Source organism: Nicotiana tomentosiformis, chromosome 7 (genome assembly GCF_000390325.3).
Source record: "Nicotiana tomentosiformis chromosome 7, ASM39032v3, whole genome shotgun sequence".
NCBI classification, from domain to species: Eukaryota; Viridiplantae; Streptophyta; class Magnoliopsida; order Solanales; family Solanaceae; genus Nicotiana; species Nicotiana tomentosiformis.
Window position 1 is genome coordinate 38096383 of NC_090818.1, and position 21018 is coordinate 38117400.

Genomic DNA, 21018 nt, shown 5'->3' on the forward strand with positions numbered 1-21018 from the left:
GCACTTGAGTATGTGCGTTGCATGTATATTTTATGTTAGTTATTACAAAATTTGTGTCTGATAGTTTACCAATAATTAAATATTCTTTACCAATATTATTTTATGAAAATGCTAAATTTATTCGAACCTTTCACCTTTATTATTAAAAAAAGACTCCTAAACCTAAAAGGGGTACAAAGTGTTCGACACTACCCTAATGTGAATTGCAATATTTTTTAATTATCCCCTTCTTTAATCCGCCTTTTAGTTCTTTTTTGTTTCTTTTAGTTTCCTCTTTATAATTTTCGTTTTTTTTGTTTTTTTTTCATCTATTTAATGTTTTTTTTTGGTGAAAACCCACTAAACGGGAGAAATAAAGAAATTTGTCTAGACTTCAGATTTTAATTTCTTCTATTATTTAATATTTATTGAGAATACACATATCTTATATGTCTTGAAAAGTTTAGAATTATACTGATAATTTTATTAACAAAAACTATTCCTAAATCTACCAAGATGTTCAAAACCCAAAAAACTTGTACAGTAACTATGTTAAATTTGCATTTTTGTTTAAAGATTTTAACCCTACAAAGGTGGACTTCTTTCACAAGTATGGTTATATATCATCTTTTACAAATATGATTATATATCAAATAAGGAAAAATTTAATACATAAAATTATATTAAGTTTGAAGTCCTAAATAATAGAGAAATAATTAAAGTCCTAAATATTAGAAAAATTATAAATGACTGTTTTGTCTAGTGTAACATCTATTTTAAAAAAATAAGGGCGAACGACATTTCGCTAAGGGCCTTCGTGCTTTTAATATAGTAGAGATAGATATATATTCTAATTAAATATATTGTTTAAATAAAAGTGACTGGGTTCGGTCGCACCTGCACCTAGGGGTGTACAAAAAAAATCGATAAACCGCACCAAACCGATAATCCGAGTCAAACCGAAAAAAAATCCCGATATGGTTTGGTTTGATTGGTTTGGTATTGAAAATAAAACCCGACCATAATTGGTTTGGTTTGGATTTAACTAAAAAAAAATCAAACCGAAACTAAATTAATCCGATAGTACATTTATATAATTTTTAAAAATATTTTATACATATAAATATTTATTGTAATATAATTTATAAATTTTTCTTAAACCTTTTTCATAGTTTTATCTTTTAACGTATTATTTCAAGTTTAGACTTAACATTCTTGAATGATAAATAAATTTTATAGCCAATAAATGTAGTAACTCAACAAAGTTCAAAATATTAATGCTAACAAAAGAAATTCAATTCAATACTAGGAATGACGAAAGTGTTGGATAATTATTTTAGTTTGATATTGGTTTATAATGAAAATGCGTAACTTAGTTTATCTTTTTTTTTTGTGCTTAGTTATGTAATTAATATTAGTACTTATTAGCTATACTTATTTTAGCATGACCTATATAGTATTTTTAGATTATGTTAATTTTCATTATGGCTTATTAATTAGCAATATTTGTTTTATGTAATTTTATTATTTTATCTTTGTTATTGAATATTTTTGTATAATGCTATGACTTATCTCATATTATTGTGTTAGTTTTTTGAAAAACACATTATATAATTGTATTTTACTAGGATTTAAGAAATATTTGGAGCACAAATTACATATTTTATGATATGAAGACTTTACCGGAAAAAATCTGAAAAAATCCGAAAAACCCGAGAAAAACCAAGATTGAAAAATCTGATTTTGTTGGTTTGGTTTGGTTTATAAATTTAAAAACCCGACACCATTAATTTGGTTTGATAATTAAAAAATCCGAACCAACCCAACCTATGTACACCCATACCTGCACCTAATAAGCTAACTTCGTCTCTGCCTGTGACAATAATATACGTACCGATAGTTAAAAAATAGAGTGATAATTACAGAATAGATTATTGATCTATTTTTATAAGTTATGTACAAAATTTTAAGTAATCTGATAATATAAAAATTCTCAACACAATTAGAGCATAGTGGTTAATCTCTTCCTATATAAACTCAACAGTGTACTCTAGAATCTCGTCATCTTCACAAAAAATGTCGAACTACTTTCTCATTTGCGTTCTCACTATATCTCTTTTCGTGGCAGTAGTAGCTACCGCCATTGAGTCGTCGTCGGAGCTGTCTGTCCCCGCCGGCTGCCCTGTGCCGGACCCTAGACTTAATTACCGGCCAGTGATCGGGATTGTTAGCCATCCCGGTGACGGAGCCTCGGGTCGAATAGTTAATTCCACGAGCGTTTCCTACATTGCTGCTTCGTATGTGAAGTTTGTCGAGTCGGCTGGTGCTAGGGTCATTCCACTTTTGTTTGAGGATTCTCCTCAAGTTCTCAATCAAGTTTAGTCACCTATTTTACCCGCTATTTTTGAACTCCTATTTTAAGGCTTTTGCATCGCATTCTTTTAGTTCAAGTGGTTACTATTCTACTGTTTTTAAAAGAAATTGGTTACTACTCTTTATGGTCACATTTTATATGATACTATGCTATTAGACGCGAGTTTAAACTATTACCTTGACCTGTTAATGTATAAGTAGCATGTAGAAGAAGATATTGATGTAGTAGTTGGAAAATTATTAAGAAACTCAAAAAGGACATCAGGTCGACAATAGTGGTTGCTTTAGTAGTGGTAAGGTCTGCGTACACACTACCCTCTTCAGACCTTATTAGTGGAATTATACTGGGTTGCTATTGTTGTAAAAGACGTCACGTAAAACTTAATTAAGTAGTGTATTTCATGTGACATGCTAGTAAAGGGGAAGTATCTCAGCTTACGAATTTCAAACTAAATAAATTCCTCTTCCCCTTCTAAATATATTCACGGTAAATTAAATGATTATTCAACCTTCATTACTGACGCATTTTTCTCCTTTTATTAACCTTCACATGAAGCGGTGTGATAAAGAAAACTTGCTAATATAAGTGTGACGTGTTAATTATTCCCCTCCAATTGATTATCTGGTTAGCTTTAAGGTGAGCTTCAAATTAACATCAGTGTCCCGATATCTGGTTGGGAAAGAATCAACTTCCGCTCAAATTTGAAAAATGGGACGAAAGTCCTCCTTAACAATATGGTGGAGTCGCGCAAAATCGAGTTAAATGAATTGAGGATAAGAAAAGTTAATTCAATTTTTAAAATTGTTGACTTTACTATTTTCATTAATATATATGACTTTACATTATCTTTTATAAATTTTGGTTGCATTATTTATTATTTAGATTTGTGTATCAACTATCATATATGTACTTTTCTAATCTCTAGTTTTTATTAGATTCGGTTAAGAGCCACTTTGATATTCCTTAAATTATTTTGTTGTGAAATAGCAAAAATTTAAAACGTTTTCAAAATGTTTGTGAACCCAAAAACGTAAGATTTGAGTTTATTAATTTGTGAAACAAAAGGAAACCTCATACAACTTGCGTTAATTGTGTGAGGCACAACAAAAAAAAGTTATGACCCTCTTAAATTGGACATATTTGTTGGCCTGAAAAAGAAAAACTTGGAACCTAGTTTTTGAAAGGTCGTTCATTTTCCCATAAGTTGCAGTTAGTTGCTAACGTCTATGTTTATTTGCAGAAACTTAATCTAGTTAATGGCGTGATCTTCCCAGGAGGATGGGCCAAGAAGGGTAAATATTTTGAGACTATCAAAGCAATTTTCAAGGTAAATATTTACCTTATCGAAATCTATCCTGAAGTAAATTTGTTACTATTTCGTAAATAATTCTTATCTGTCATATTAGAGGAATTTTTGAAGGAAGCTGAAACCGAGTTAACAGAAACTTACCAATTTAACTATAATATGTTCTGATATTTCTACATTTTTCTTCCTGATATTTGCAGAAAGTTTTGGAGAAGAATGATGCCGATGAACATTTCCCTCTCCTCGCCATCAACCTCGGATTTGAGCTTTTGATGATGATCGTCTCTAAGGTAATTCAAGAATTAGGAGCTTAGTGCACCGGGCTGTCCTTGTTGTATCACATTATTTGTCACCTTGGCTTTCAAACTCAATAAGTAAAAAACATTTGTTACATCTTTTTATTAAGGCTGTTTTAATTATTGAGTAATTCTGACAGTTGCTGTTTCCATTTTTTGACTTCCTTTGTAACAGGACAACAATATTCTTGAGAAATTCAGTGTATCAAATCAGGCATCTAAACTTCATTTCGTGGAAACCGTGAATATTGAAGATACAGTATTTGGGAGGTATTCCTAATTTTAATTATTACTTACTAGTTATTTGCCAATCTAATTATTTACCAAGGACCGTAAACAGATATGGATCAATACCGCAGTTGTTTGTATACTAGGGTGTTAAAATAAGTGATTAGGAGGCATCTGCTGTCACGGGCCCAAATTCTTACATTGGGTAGCGGCACCTGCTCGCCCGTGCGACGCCTGCAGTTCCCCTCGCTGCAGGCCAGCCTTATTCCTGTCCCAGGATTTCTCAATCACGATCCTGTACCTGTTGGTGGGACTCGCCCGTAGGCTCGCCCCAACTTGTGCCGCCCGTAAGATGCCTAGGCCCTTGGTCCTAGACATGTCGTGGCGCTCCATCTTAGGATCCCAATCCATGCGCGCCCTGGGGGGTTGGCTTAGGACATGCTTTGTCCTTAGCTCAAGACTGAGCATCGCTCCCGCGTGCACAGCCCAATCCTCAAGCTTAACACTCGCCTAGTGCATCCGCGACTAGCTCGTGCCTCGCCCGAGTAAGGCAACTTTTAGCCCTTGGCCATTGTCATGCGCCTCTTTCGTGCCATGCCCATACATAGCCCTCTTGCAGCACGCTTCCATTTCGAAGTAGTGTAGTGTCGCCCACACCTACACCTTTAGGCCAACGGACCATTGCTTGCATGGTTGAACCAAAGCCATGCTCACAAGTCGACACATGATGCCCCTATGACAGGTGCGTCAAGTATCCAATCGGCACGGAGGTCTCGTTCTAACATTCGGCAGCCTGCGGGGCTGGCCGTTCCACACTTCGAGCCTCCAGCGCCACTTTGGTGCCCAACGCTGGCCCAAAGGCGTTGCGCCGTCCACACGAGTTCCCAAACTCGTGTGGATGCCTTCGACACTCCTTTGAGATATCTAGGCAGGCCCTTGGGGTTCGCCCTCAAGGCAGCTCGTTCTATACGGCTCGGTGGCAGCACGTATGGGGGAGGCAGGTCGGAGCTTTCATCACCTATACCCCCCTTTTATATGCTTAAAATTAAAAAGTCCAAGTTGCCCGAGTAGACTGCTCTACGTCAGACCATCAGAAGTACCTTTTCTCACCAGTTCTTGGCCGAAATCACAACTCCAAAATGCGAGTTGTGATATCCTCCCACACTCATAATGTCATCGTCCCCGATGACACATCATGGCTTAAGACATCCCGGAGTCTGCCCCCTCAGGTATGCCCATTCAAGCTCCCTTTGTCCTGTGGGTTGGACTTCCTCGAAGTCCTTTCTCAAAAGGAGTCGTGCCCCATGCATTTCTCCCCCAAGTATCTTCCAAGCGTGCCTCTGCACTTTACCTCCATTCGGTGTTCACTTGGAAAGTGCCTCCGCACTTGCACCCTCTGGTGTCTAACTTTGTGATTGACCCATACTAGTCAAATCACACCATGACCCTCACAGCCTTCATGTCCATCTGAAGCTTTCCTTCACAGGTTAGCACATCAATGTGCTCTTTTGACGCCGCTCCCGTAGCCTTTCGCTCCCGTAGCCTTAAGATGCCCTCTTTGGCACGGCTCCCGTAGCCTTTCGCTCCCGTAGCATTAAGACGCCCTCTTAGCACAGCTCACGTAGCATTCCGCTCCCGTAGCTTTTTTTGCCTTCACTACCTTGAAGATGTGTTCGCTTCTAGACTCACGACTTCGCCCTTATGCCTCTTGCATAGGCGGGATCCTCCCACACTCAATGTGGAGGATACATCTTAGCTCTGTCGTCCCACTTGGCATTCGGCCAGCACTTGGGACGACCTTTGGTGAGTACTACATTCCCAAAGTCATAGCATCGCCGCATTTCCGAACAAAGCTCTTTGTTTTCCAGTTGTCACTTCCTCAGCAAGTAGCCAATGCTCCCGGTAGTAGTTCAATACTCGCCCTATAGACAGGCGCCCTCTTGGCCCTGCTAGCACGGCTTCCCGGTTCGGTGTGCCTCGCACTTGGACGCTCTCGGTCCCTGATCATTCGACATACCCCTTTCCAGAATGATGACACCTTCTAACTTGGAAACTCGCCCCATTTCGAAGCTTCGCTATACCCTCGAATCCGTCTCCTCACCTTGGCAATGCCCTCAGGCAACCCAAAGTCTTCTCCCGAAGGAAAGACACTCAGCTTGATGCGTTGCACGCATCCTTGGCAAGATCTCCGCTATGATCATGCCTCAAATTTATAGTCCAAGGCTCCCACTCTTTTGCAATATGGTTGCACGACCTGGCAAACATGGCCTTCTCTTGGCCATCCGACTCATCGGCATATCACCTCATTCAGTAGCGACCTAGACTTCGAAAGACCATGGAATCACCCATTTCTTTCGTCGACCATCAGTATCGGGTTCTCGATCTTTGGTGGCATATGAACATCAATCTCTGCTTTGACGTGATCTCGGCACTGACATCCAAAATGCACTCGCCATATCCACCCTCTGCCTTGACGTTGTGCCATGGCATAGTATGGCCTTAATCAGCTCTGATACCAAGTGTCACGGGCCCAAATTCTTACATTGGGTAGCGGCACCTGCTCGCCCGTGCGGCGCCTGCAGTTCTCCTCGCTGCAGGCCTGCCTTCTTCCTGTCCCAGGATTTCTCAAGCACGATCCTGTGCCTGTCGGTGGGACTCGCCCGTAGGCTCGCCCCAACTTGTGCCGCCCGTAAGATGCCTAGGCCCTTGGCTCTGATACCAATTATTGCGGAAGCCAAATGTATATAGTGTGAATGAGTCACAACTACTATACCAAAAATTATGACAACCACTAAATAATAAACAAGACAATAAGACAACAATAAAAGAACACCTCTCATTTGCCTTTTTTATCTTCTTAAGGCATTTGTATCTTCTCTCTTTAGTATTATTTCACTTGTAATTTTGGAGTGGAATAAAATATTGATTGTGTCCGAGGAAGTTGGCAAAATTGGCCGAACCTCGTAAATTCTGGTGTTCTTTTATTGTTGTCTTATTGTCTTGTTTATTATTTAGTGGTTGTCATAATTTTTGGTATAGTAGTTGTGACTCATTCACACTATATACATTTGGCTTCCGCAACATCTGCAATAGCGATTAATAAAACGTGGAGTTATGTATTTGATTTTAAAAAAAAAAAATTAAAACTGTGGCAAATTGCATTTTGCATTATATAGAGGAGGGTTGTTTATTTTGGGTAATATGTTTGATGCAGATTCCCACCTACATTACTAAAGAAGTTGAGTAAGGAATGCCTTGTGCTACAAAGAAACAAGGTGAGTCCTAGAAAATGTGTTTGCACTTACTGATAATTTTATAGTGATACTGGGATATCACAATCATACCCTGACAATAGTTTGTCTATTTCTTTTCTTCTTCTTGGTTGGCATTTCTAAAATATTTCAATGTGATTTATTCTTTTTGTTTCCCTAATTCAACAGTATGGCTTATCACCGGAAAAGTTTCAAGCAAATGATGATCTGTCTAGCTTTTTCATTATGTTGACTACCAGCACAGATACACGCAACAAGGTACATAGTCTATATATTGAGCTGCCTCCTTCTGATATACATATGGGTGTTTAGCAAGTGGTATCGATCGAAAGTAAAGATTTTGGAGTAGTTTAATTTTCAACACAATGTGTGATCATGTTTCTTAACTGATGAATCAGGTCTTTGTTTCTACTCTTCAAGCAGAAAACTATCCAATAACTGCTTTACAGTGGCATCCAGAGGTACCTCTGCACCAGATTTTCTACTGAATTACGGATAATTATGATTATTTGTCATCTTATTAAATCCAAGATAGCATACTGCAAATGTAATTGAATGTGTTGCTTACATTCTGAGCCTTTGAAATTGTGCTCTATTACTTCTTCTCTAAACTTATTGAGATGTGAGATACTCTTTACTTGATAGGTATCCTAAACAGACTCCTAAAGAGGGCTGTGATATAAGAGTGAAACTGGGTCTTTCAGATGATCTACAGAAAGAATTAACTTGCTGTAGTATCATTGTTTCTCTGCTGTATCGCGGTATCCTTTCGAGAGTTTATCTAGAACATAAAAAGTTGTCAGTTGATCTCCTTAGTTAGGAGCTAAATAGGGTAGTATACTCTCCAAAGAACTTCTCATATATTTCCTTGAAGGGGAATGGCAGAACTTAATCATAATGTACAGAACGAACTAGAATTATAACGGAGTAATATTTATTTGGTTTAATTGTCCTCAATACTGCAGAAAAGTGCTTTTGAATGGGGATCATCAGCAATTCCACATTCTGAGGATGCAGTTCAAGTGACTCAACTTGTTGCCAACTATTTTGTCAGGTACACCTCTTTTGCTTATTATAGCCTTTTGTGCCCCAAGGAAAGGAGAATCTGGTTCACATTCATGTCATTATCGCAATGAGAACTCAGAAAATGAAACACATTAGACAAATATGGAACTAGAGTTTGTGTTTTCGTGAAACGACTAAGCAGAAGCTTCACAGGAATAGTTTTTTGGACCACAATGTCTTTCACAAGTAACATTTTTTCCCCATGACTTTTACAAGTAAACTAAACCAGTTAGATCTTTTATTCAAAGGTAGTACTTATGGTTGCAAGGTTTCTCTTATTTTACATATCTTGAAATGCAGTGAAGCAAGAAAGTCTTCTAATAAACCGGATGCTCAAAAAGTACTTGACAACCTCATCTACAATTACAGTCCCACTTATAGTGGAAATGCTGGGTAAGTTGTTCTGCAATTTGATATTTCTAGTTAGCAATCACCTTAATTTTCAGGAATTCAGTTTGATGTGTAAATGTCTTTTCTCCTGCAGGAAGGGTTACGATGAGGTTTACATTTTCAACGGTCCTGCATTGAGCTCTCTTTAGGTGCAGAGGAAATGCAAATGACCTAGTAACAATATTAGAATAATCCCGAGTGTAACATTTGGTAAACGAAGGGACTTCTCGAGTTGCATCTGAGACTATTGATGCTTCGAACAATCTCCAGTTTCATTCCAAATAACTAGCACTTGATTGATAATAGCTCCGCTCTAGTATCATGGCGTGCGTGTCTCTATGTGTGTGGGTGTGTGTTTTTGAGTTTCAGTTATAAATATCCTGCATCAGCCCACAAACAAGATTCTTGAATGGTTTCTATCTTGTATTAAGGATAGAAGTACCGCAGCAGATTGCAATTACCTTGTACTTAGTAGCTATCATCATAATGTCGGGATAGAAAGAAAAGAAAAGCCGTAGGACCCTCTAGATAACCGCAGTGCATTAGTGGCATTTTCAAAATTATTTTCGCAAACTCTCTATAACAACATCCTTATATAACAGTTATTCACTATAAAAGTCAAGTTTTCCTTAGAACTGATTTTTTAAGTAATACTTTACCTCTCTATAACACCTTTTTACCTACAACAACAACAACCATATTTATAGCAGAACATTCTTTATAAAATTACTCCTCTATAACAACCATATTGAATCTTTAAGATTACTAATAGTAATTCTAAAAACATGCACACAATCTTTTCTAATGAACAAAATTTATATCTTGCATATGATATAAGATTTGAAAATATGCACATGATATCTTTTCCATTGGACAAATTTCAAAAAATATTTAGATAGGAGATTTAACTGTTAAGCTTTTAGATTGTCTTCAAGGAAAACTATCGGATACCTTTTGCTGAAAATTTGGACAAGCATCAATTCAAACGTTATATCGCTAGTAAGAGAATGAAATCTATGAACCAAGCTACAATTACAAAGTTCTTCCATCAATCTTTAAAAAAATTATTTTTCTAGGTAGCTTTAAAATGTGTGCCTTAGAGTTTAAATCTTTATATTATTTGTTCCGAATTTATTAATAATGTATTAGGTTTTTTCAATATTTAACTAGTGAAATATGCATATCTTTTGATATTTTAAATTCTAATAATTTTCTTATCTTTTATATACAATGTTAGAAAAAGGAAAAATAATTAACTTTTGGAAAATTTTTATTTGTAACAGCCAAAGAATTATCTAAGCATCAAATGTTGTTATAGGTGTATAATAATCATTCACTATAAAAGCCAAAAAAATATCGAAACAGACGAGGCTGTTATAAAAAGGGTTAACTGTAATTCGGTATTACTACTATATTATGATGCTAACTGATCATAAATCAGAGAACAGCTCTGGCAACTCGGTTGACGAAAGTTGCAGCTTAGTTCGCAGTAACGGAAGTGGTCTATAAAAAATAATGGATACAGTAATACTCTGTATCCACTGACTCAAAATTCCGACACCATCTTATGTGGACATCAACATTTCACACAAAGTCATATTTCTACAAACAGCAAGCTAAGTTTATTTCATCAAATATTGATCCTACTAAAATCCAACTAAGGTTGAAAGCTAATTAGATCAACTAAACAAGAGCAAGTGTTTCAACATATCGTAAGCATGATACCATTTGTACACAATAAAACCTTCAATGCTGAGATGAAGTTCTCCTAGCTGCACTTTCAGAAGCTCCTTGATATCCATACTATTGATATCATAAGAGATCATTTTCTGGTACTGAGCGGATCTACCTTTGCCCAATCCGTCGAAAATCTTTACTAATTATTTATATAAAATTCAAATGAAAACACAAGAAAATAGTAAAATAAAATAAGTGACACCACTTGTCACACAGAGGCGTCTAGCTTATCTGGTCAAAGTTTGAAGATATCTATTCAAGGCCGTGAGTTCAAACCGGTGAGGCCTCATTCTATGTTTTAATAATTTTGTACTACTTGACTAGCACAATACATTTTTTTTAGTTCGAACCTGCGTGGCCTCTGTAATGACCCAATCGGTCATTTTAACTTTTAGAACCCCGTTCTCTAAAATAAAACTCCCTGAATGTGTTTTTATTGATTTATGACTTGCGAGGATGGTTGGTTTGGAATTTGAAAGTGTTCGGGTTGAAATCGGAACACTTGGTTCCTTAAGTTAGCCTTAAAAAGCCAAGTTTGACTTTGGTCAATATTTTGAGCAAACGGACTCGGATCAGTGTTTTGACAATTTTGGTAGGTCCGTATCGTGATTTGGGACTTGGGCGTATGCCCGGAATCAAATTCCGAGGTCCCTAACCCGAGATATGGAATTTTAATGAAAACAATTAAAATATTTAAGTTCAAATAGTAACCGGATGTCGAATAATGTGCAAACGACCTCAGAATAGAATTTTGATGATTCTAACAGCTCTGTATGGTGATTTTGGATTTAGGAGCGTGATCAGAATTTTATTTGGAATTCTGTAGTGAAATTAGGCTTGAAATGGTTAAAACAAGAATTTAAGTTTGGAAGTTTGACCGGGGAGTTGACTTTTTGATATCGGGGTCGGATTCCGATTCCGGAAGTTGGAGCAGGTCCGAAATGTCAATTATTACTTGTGTGCAAAATTTGAGGTCAATCGGACTTGATTTGATAGGTTTCGGCATAGGATGTGGGAGTTAGAAGTTCAATAGTTTATTAGGCTTGAATCGATGCGCAATTTATGGTTTCGATATTGTTTGATGCGATTTGAGGCCTCGAGCGAGTTCGTGTTGTGTTTTGGGATAGGTTGGTATAATTGGACGGGGTCCCGAGGGCCTCGAATATGTTTTGGGGTGGCTTCGGATCGAATTTGGATGAAAAGCTACTGCTGGTTTGCTGGTTCTGGTTTTGTTCTTCGCGAACGCGAAGGGAATCCCGCGTCCGCGAAGAAGGAAAATGGTGGCTGCTATCTTGTGCTTTGCGAACGCGATCAGTGGGTCCCGAACGCGAAGAGGAGTTTTGAGGCTGTTGGGTTTTGGCTTTCCCGAACGCGAGGTGTAGTTCGCGAACGCGGAGCGATTGACTGAGAAAACTACGCGAACGCGTAGAAGAAAGGAGGAGACGGGCCTAAGGCTATTTGGCCTACACGAACGCGATGGCTTGAACGTGAACGCGATGCCTTGCATGGACATGTCTTCGCGAACGCGACACTGGTCACGCGAACACGAAGATGAAATACTGAGGCAGGAACATTTGGCCTTCGCGAACACGAGGCATTAGTCGCGAACGCGAAGAAGAACGGTTCTGGGCAGTGTTCTGTTAAAGACGGGGGTTGGACTCATTTTCACTCCATTTCTTCATGGGAGTCGATTTTGGGGACGATTGTTTAGCATCATTTCCACCATCAACCATGAGGTAAGTGATTCCTACTAGTTGTGAGCTAAATACAAGGTCTATACATGGATTTAGAGATGAAAATTTGTAAAAAAAAATTGGAGTTTTGAAGAAAAACCTAGAAATTGGTGTTTTTGATTTTTCACTACGAAAATGGTTATGAAATTGGATAGAAATGATATATTTGAGTTCTTGAGATTATTGGTAACGATTCCCTCCGAAAATTTTCGAAATCCGAGCATGTGGGCCCGGGGTGAATTTTAGGAATATTACCATTTTGGGTTGGGTAATTGAATTAATAGCCATATTTTGAATTATTGAACATGTATTAATTATTTTATATAACTTTTGGATAGTTTCGGATTTTTCGGCATCGAATTGAAGTTTTTACACGACATCGTGATCGGAAGTGGGCTTTGAGACAAGGTAAGTCTCTTGTCTAATCTTGTGAGGAGAAAATTACCCCATAGGGATTAAATTAAATAATTGTTACTAATTGCGGGGGTTACGTACGTACGAGGTGACGAGAGTCCGTGCGTAGCTACTATTAATGTTAAAGTCCGGGTAGTTTAGGACTCAAAGCATGAATTACATGTGTACATTGTAGTCTTTGGAGTTTGGGTCGTGACAACATGGTATCAGAGCACTAGGTTCACTTAAGTCTCACGAGTCATGAGCAAGTCTAGTAGAGTCTTGCGGATCGGTACGGAGACGTCTGTACTTATCTTCGAAAGGCTACAGGGCTGTTAGGAATACTTCCCTTTTGATTCCTCGTCGTGCAATTCGATTCCTTTGAGGCTTATGCCTTAATTTCCTTCTTATTCAATCTTATGCGACGCGAAGCACTTGTTATAAATTGGGGATCGAGGAAATTTTTAATGGTACTACAGATGTAGTGCAGGATGCTTCTCCCTGTGTAATTAATTGGACTATTGTCGTCGCCTTGCGGAAGGACGCTCTGTCGTTTCAAGTTAAGTATCAATACTACCTAAGGTTTTAAAATTTGGCATTGATAGTTACGACGATTCGTGCGTTGTTATCGCACATTGTCTATGTGCCATAGCAGTAAACGAATTGAAAGAAGGTTTTCTCAGTACATGATTCAGAGGTTCCAAGTTTTAATTCCAGTGGAGAAAAGGCAATCGGACTATGAATGTTCAGGTTTGGGATTGATAGAGTAACGAAGCTTGATATTTTTGAGTGTGGTAGAATTCTCAATTTTGATGTGGTGTCGTCGCCTTGTAAAATGCGTTAAGGTTTGCCGGTGTTATGGTTTTCTTCAACTCGCCTTCATGACGGGGTGTTAGGAATTTGTATAGGGGAAGAAGTCGTTAGAGATCACGGTGTGCAGTGATTCAGGATCGAAGTAGCGTTCCTAGTATTGATGTCTCGAGAAGGATGATCGTTAGAAGGGTTTAAAGCTGGTAACGAGCTATTGGTTCAAGTGCTACAGAGACGGACTTTTAGTAAGGCAACAACTGGGTAGCAAAGGATGAGAAAGGACGTGTGGAAGGTGTCTTGTGGTGGTTAAGTTCCTAGGAGGCCAAGTGTAAGAAAACAGAAGTCGAGTAGTTGCTTAAAGGAGAAGGGTTTGACCAAAGTGAGAGAGTGGCAAAGTAGCATATGGGTTACGTGGTAGGATAACTATACGGCTTGAGAAAAGTTTGAAGTGATTTGGGATTCATGGTGGACAGTGACTAAGTCTACGGGCTTAATTTGGAATATTGGCTGCTATGTTGAGGAAGATTTGGTATGACAGGAGAGAGTTGCTTGATATGAAGAAGGATACAACATGACTTTGGATTGGAATGTATTGTTGCACCTCTAGTTGACGTCCATGAGGAGTGAACGGACTGGTGCAGCTGGTGAATGAGCTCGGACTCAGGATGATCTACTGATTTCGTAGTAATTGTACCCAGTGCAGCGACGTTGGAATATGTCAGCATGTAATTTTCATATGTGGGTTATCTCCTGTGAGCGGGTTAGCAGCCGCGTGGTGTTGACAAAGCTTCTGCGAAGAATTCTACTGGCTACCCGGTAAGAGATTTAATATGTAAATGTGGCTAGTGGTTAGGAGTGTTTATTAAAGGGTAATAGAAGAATTTCGAGAAATTTGGCAAGTTGCATGTGCAGGATCATGTCGACGATGAAGAAAGAATCTCAGTGGATTCCAGAATTTTGTAATTTGTAGCTTCAAGCTAAGTGGGAGAGCCCCACTATCTATGATTGGATTGTATAGTGTCAACTTGTGCGGTTTCTGGTTATCGGTGTATTGGTGGGTCATTACGACTAAGGAAAGAAAACATCGGTGGTAATTTGAGCAAAGAATTTGGGGAATGTGTGCCATATTTGGCCTTATCAATTCATATTTAGGTTTGTGGGAAGACTCAGAGTTTATGCTTCGTGTAGATGTAATGCACAGAGAAAGTGAGACAGTTGGGTGTTTCCTTGAGAAAGTGTCCATGTGCTAGTAGGGCCTTGGAGTTGATCATGTATGGGAACAAGTCAGAGCAAGTGACTCTCAATAACGGTCCTAGTGGATTCAAAAATTTAAAGTGTGGTGTGTAAGGACCTCGAGTCTATAGTATGGTTGAGTATCGAGCTTTTGCAGCAGATTATGAAACGGGGCTTGGAGTACTCTGCGTTATCTTCAGGTTGTGGTGTAGCATTAGAGAAACGGAAGAAAATAACTTCGAATTCATAAAATAAGTATCAGAATTGGTGTACCAGTTGAAGATGTAAAAAGTGCGCACAAACAGGGATATGAGATAATTAGTGGGTTTTGAAATAGCGTGGTCTCGTGAAATAAGGTCACTTGGGATGAGTGCGGATTTGAGTTCGTGATGTAATGAATGGAGCTATTATTATTTCTAAGGCAAGTTGAGAGTAAATTGAGAAAAGACGGATCGGCTAACAATGGTTGAATCGGCACGATGGTGGCAATGATCAGTTCCTTCAACGCATTGAATTATGCATGTGATTTATGGCGGTACGTACGAGGCTTGACGGCCTCCGTAATTGATTTTATTTGGAGGAATTCAAGTATTATAACATGTTATGTGTAGAGGGATCCCATAAGAGTTATGGTGGTGTAGACCACTACTTGAGGCTGGTATTTTCTGCGGATATGGAAAGTCAGTCAGGTATTGCAATGGTTCTCTTGAAATAAGTTAAGTAGAAGGTTTCTATATGATGATGTATTTACCTTATTAGTGGTTCGGGAGTTATGATGGAATTCTTGTACTCATGCGCACTTGCGTGATTAAGTGCACTAAGTAGGATGGAATTAGCTCGGATGAGCAGGAAAAATATTTAGATGTTTAAAGTAATATGGTATTATTTTTGGCATCGTCTAAGGTCGATGTCAGGTGTAAGAGACCTTGTGTATTGATTTGTGGATTCTTGATATGCTTTACAGCATTAGTGTAACCGGTAGCATGGGTGTGCAGACTTGTTACCTGGTGCGGAAGGTCGTGGGAGCGTGTCTCACGGAAAGATTGTGTAAGAGTGACATGTAGTCACTTGATTGAGTGAAGATTGAAACCAAGTATAAAGATTGTGGTAATATCGCTGATTCGAGAATTTATGCCTGGAGGGCGCTCGGTTCATTTGGTTGTCGACTGTGGAAGTATTGTTCCGGTTATGATGGCTATTCTTGTATGTTATGGGAAAAAGGGTTATTATGGATACTTGAAAGGTTATTAGCCTAGTACGATGCGATCAGAATCGGCTTAAGGTCTGTGGATGGATTTGAATATGAATATGGGTTCTATATCAGGCCAGATGTGTTCATTTTAGCATAACCGCTCCCTATGGAGGAGTATTCAGACGTTGGATGTCGTTTCATCGTCGGTTATTTCATGTAATACTATATTGTGCCATGTGAGTTATGAAACGGTTTGATAAATTTCTTATGTGATGAAATTCCGCGTAGCGATGGTGTTATGTGAGCAGGATGGCTCTCGAGATTCAGATCATATACCGCACCTTAGTTATGCTTGAGTTTTGTAGCGTATGGCACTGTCGGTCCTTCCAGGGATGATATTATGCTCTGAGCGTGCTTGTGTCCGATATTTGGATATTTTGTAGTAATGAGCATTCTAGGTTGGTAAGTATTTTTTTTTTTATAGATTCTTTTTGTGCAGATCGGATTGCACGCCGCAACAGTGTGATGTTGAGTACAATTCCCTATATCCTATTTTTGTGTGTTTTGTGTCATATTTTCTGAGAAAGGTTCATGACACCTTTTCAGTTGTTTAATTAGTCACTTGGGTTGAATAATCTTTTCCATAGTCTGTTTTTCTTATGTATCGCAATCGAGTCCGTAGCTTATTAGCTCATTGTGGCATCATATGAGACTTTGTTTTGTCATGTATGAGGTGGCTTATTGCCTTAGCAGCTTATACTAAGTGAGACGAGGTTATTGGATCCGGGATCAGTACGATCGGATTATATGAAGTATAATAAAGAGCAAATACCATTATTTGGTCCATAATGAGGCAATGGTTCTTGTCAGAAGGAGAAACTCAATAATTTGTTGACTCAGCAATTGGTTATGAATTTCTACACATTTCTTCCATCGTGGAAGCAGTTTAAGAGTTGGAACAGGAATTATAGGTATCATGAGGTGTGTTGTGAATATCAGATTCGTGGAATTTTGGCTATTGTTATCGGAGGATGTTATTATAGTCATGTAAATGATGCGGTGCATGGTCTAAATTCAACAAAGGTATGCAATCCTGTATTGGTGCATCATGTAGTGATTGATACGACATTCATAGGTTAGAAACAGGCATGGTGGAGAATTCTGGATGTTAGAATTGGGCTCTAAGGCTTATTTGCCTAAATAAAGGGGAGGATTTTTAGATTGGCTCAAGTTAATGTGCTCAACTGGGTGTGGTAGCACGGGTAGGTGCATGAGGTGCATGATTTTGTACAATTCAGGAACAGTCCTTAGCACATTCGAGGACGAACGTATATTTAAGTGGGAGAGAATGTAATGACCCAACCGGTCATTTTAACTTTTAGAACCACGTTCCCTAAAATAAATCTCTTCGAATGTGCTTTTATTGATTTATGATTTGCGGAGATGGTTGGTTCAGAATTTGGAAGTGTTCGGGTTGAAATCAGAACACTTGGTTCCTTAAGTTAGCCTTAAAAGGCCAAGTTTGACTTTGGTCAACATTTTGAGCAAACAGAATAGGATAAGTGTTTTGATAGTTTTGATAGGTCCGTATCGTGATTTGGGACTTGGGCGTATGCCCGGAATCAAATTTCGAGGTCCCTAGCCCGAGATATGGAATTTTGATGAAAACAATTAAAATATTTAAGTTTAAATAGTGACCGGATGTCGAATTATGTGCAAACGACCTCGGAATAGAATTTTGATGATTCCAACAGCTCCGTATGGTGATTTTGGACTTAGGAGCGTAATCAGAATTTTATTTGAAAGTCCGTAGTGAAATTACGCTTGAAATGGCTAAAACAAGAATTTAAGTTTGGAAGTTTGACCGGGGAGTTGACTTTTTGATATAGGGGTCGGATTCCGATTTCGAAAGTTGGAGCAGGTCTGAAATATCAATTATGACTTGTATGCAAAATTGGAGGTCAATCGGACTTGATTTGATAGGTTTCGGCATTGGATGTGGGAGTTAGAAGTTCAATAGTTTATTAGGCTTGAATCGATGTGCAATTCATGGTTTCGATATTGTTTGATACGATTTGAGGCCTCGAGCGAGTTCGTGTTATTTTTTGGGATAGGCTGGTATGATTGGACTGGGTCCCGGGGGCCTCGAATGTGTTTTGGGGTGGTTTCGGATCGAATTTGGATGAAAAGCTGCTGCAGGTTTGCTGGTTCTGGTTTTATTCTTCGCGAACGCGAAGGGAGTCCCGCGAAGAAGGAAAATGGTGGCTGCTATCTTGTACTTCGCGAACGCGATCAGTGGGTCGCGAACTCGAAGAGGAGTTTTGAAGCCGCTAGGTTTTGGCCTTCGCGAACGCGAGGTGTAGTTCGAGAACGCAGAGGGATTGACTGATAAAACTACGTGAACGCGAAGGGTCAATCGCGAATGCGTAGAAGAGAGGAGGAGACGGGCCTAAGGCTATTTGGCCTACGCAAACGCGATGGCTTGAACGCGAACGCGATGCCTTTCATGGACAGGCCTTCGCGAACGCGACACTGGTCACGCGAACTCGAATGGGAAATACTGGGGCAGGAACATTTGGCCTTTGTGAACGAGAGGCATTTGTCGCGAACGCGAAGAAAAACGGTTTTGGGCAGTGTTCTGTTAAAGACGGAGGTTGGACTCATTTCCACTCCATTTCTTCATGGGAGCCGATTTTGGGGACGATTTTTGAGCACCCTTTCCACCATCAACCATGAGATAAGTGATTCCTGCTAGTTGTGAGTTAAATACAAGGTCTATACATGGATTTAGACATGAAAATTTGTAAAAAATTTGGAGTTTTAAAGAAAAACCTAGAAATTGGTATTTTTGATTTTTCACTACGAAAATGGTTATGGAATTGGATAGAAATAATATATTTGAGTTCTTGAGATTATGAGTAACGATTCTCTTCGAAAATTTCCGAAATTCGGGCACGTGGGCCCGGGGTGAATTTTAAGAATATTACCATTTTGGGTTGGGTAATTGAATTAATAGCCCTATTTTGAATTATTGAACATGTATTAATTATTTTATATAGTTTTGGATTTTTCGGCATCGAATTAAAATTTTTACACGACATCGTGATCGGAAATGAGCTTTGAGACAAGGTAAGTCTCTTGTCTAATCTTGTGAGGGGAAAATTACCCCTATAGGGATTAAATTGAATAATTGTTGCTAATTGAGGGGGCTATGTACGCACGAGGTGACGAGTGTCCGTGCGTAGCTACTATTAATGTTAAAGTCCGGGTAGTTTAGGACTCAAAGCATGAATTACATGTGTACATTGTATTCTTTATTTAATTAATATTAATTTATATATATATATATATATATAAATATGTTGTGAATTGTCATATAAAGATATTAAATGATGAAAATCTCATATGCTTGATTTTCTATTTAAATTAATTAATTGTTAAAAAAAATTATTCTTCCTCCCGAATTTATCCTATAATAAATATACTCTCTTTTCGGAGGTACATAAGAAAATGACCTCCTTTCTTGTGGAGCGGGCCGAACGTCTCGGCGGGATAGATGCATCTATGGATTGTGCCGCACGTCCCTCGGCAGTGTACACGACACTCTGGATCGGGTCGTACGTCTTCGGCAGAAACCGTGCCTAATAATAATAATTACACGATACTTTGATAATTTATTGTAGCTTGTGAAGCTAATTGATAAATTAGAAATTATTGGGATTTAAAGAATTTATGTATCCCTGCTTGTTAAGGAATTAATTGTTATTCATGTAAATGAGATTAATTGATAAATTAGAAATTATTTGAATTGAAGAAATTTAATTAATATATTGAGAATTGTTGCATTTGAAGGAATTTAATTATTTCTGTTGGTTCAATAAAAATTATTGTTAACTCTGTGAATCATGTTGATAAAAATATTTCTATTTTTATGTTACTTATTATTATTGACCCTTAGTGAGTGTCAAGGTCGACCATCTCGTCTCTACCACTTCGAGATTAGGCTTGATACTTACCGGGTACACATTTTTGTACTCATACTGCACTTGCTGCACATTTTATTATGCAGGTACATATATGTATAGCGGTCTTGTGGGCACAGAGGTGTGTTTAATAATTGTGGGGACATAGGTGAGCTGCATTCTATATTACGATCAACAGCTAACAGAGTCTCCTTCAGAGTTATTATATTTTCCTGTCTAATTTATATTCTGGACAGATGTTGTATTTTATTTTAAATTTCCTAGTAAATGCTCATGCACTTGTGACACCGGATTTTGGGAATGGTTGTGAATTGTTTAGAAATTTAGTTGCTAAAAATATTTATCATTTACTCTATGAGTTTTATTTTTATTTTTTCATTGAAGAAATTTTGATTTCAAAAATACTAAATGGGTAATTAAGTTAATTGATTATGGTTGGCTTGCCTGACAGTGGTGTCCGGCGCCATCACGGCCTTTTTGGATTTTGGGTCTTGACAGCCTCATTCTATGTTTTAACTAGTGAATTTGTCCGCGCGAAGTAAAAAGAATTAAAGAAATAGTTAAATGTGAATTTCATAAATTTTTCTAATAGAAAATCAACTTTTTTACAAAATCAAAAAATTAAACGAAAAACTACAAACTTGAGCATTCAAGACCATCTTATGAGTAATTGTCTGATGTATTTGAGCAATGTGAGGATTGCGTTTTGCGACACTGATGCTTGTTTGGATGATTTACCCTTCGTAAGAAATATTGTTAACGGGATAATATTTCAATCATACCTTACTATAGATGAGAACACCTTCAAATAACAAAAAGAAAATGATCAATACTTTCATCTAAAACATTAAGTTCTAGTTGTCATTGGTATTCTATTTTAGAGTGCCAACTTGAGAGAAAGATGATGTAAAAATGCATGATTGTGACTTCTTTAGTCAATGGCGATTCAATTAAATTGTTTAAGAGTAGATTAAGGCCTCATTTGCAGATGAAAACTTTATCTCTGTATCAGGCTCTTAGTTGAGGT

The 21018-nt window shown here is 38.1% G+C and overlaps 1 protein-coding gene across 1 annotated transcript; it reads left to right on the plus strand.

The window, feature by feature from the left end:
- Positions 1-2033: 2033 nt before the first annotated feature.
- On the plus strand, positions 2034-9232 carry LOC104100144 (gamma-glutamyl hydrolase 1-like). Its single transcript, XM_009607313.4, has 10 exons — positions 2034-2355; positions 3594-3680; positions 3860-3949; positions 4131-4225; positions 7398-7458; positions 7624-7713; positions 7854-7916; positions 8421-8509; positions 8821-8913; positions 9005-9232. Exons 1-10 carry the CDS (start codon positions 2056-2058, stop codon positions 9057-9059), a joined length of 1023 nt encoding a protein of 340 aa, XP_009605608.1. The 5' UTR covers positions 2034-2055; the 3' UTR covers positions 9060-9232.
- Positions 9233-21018: the final 11786 nt, after the last annotated feature.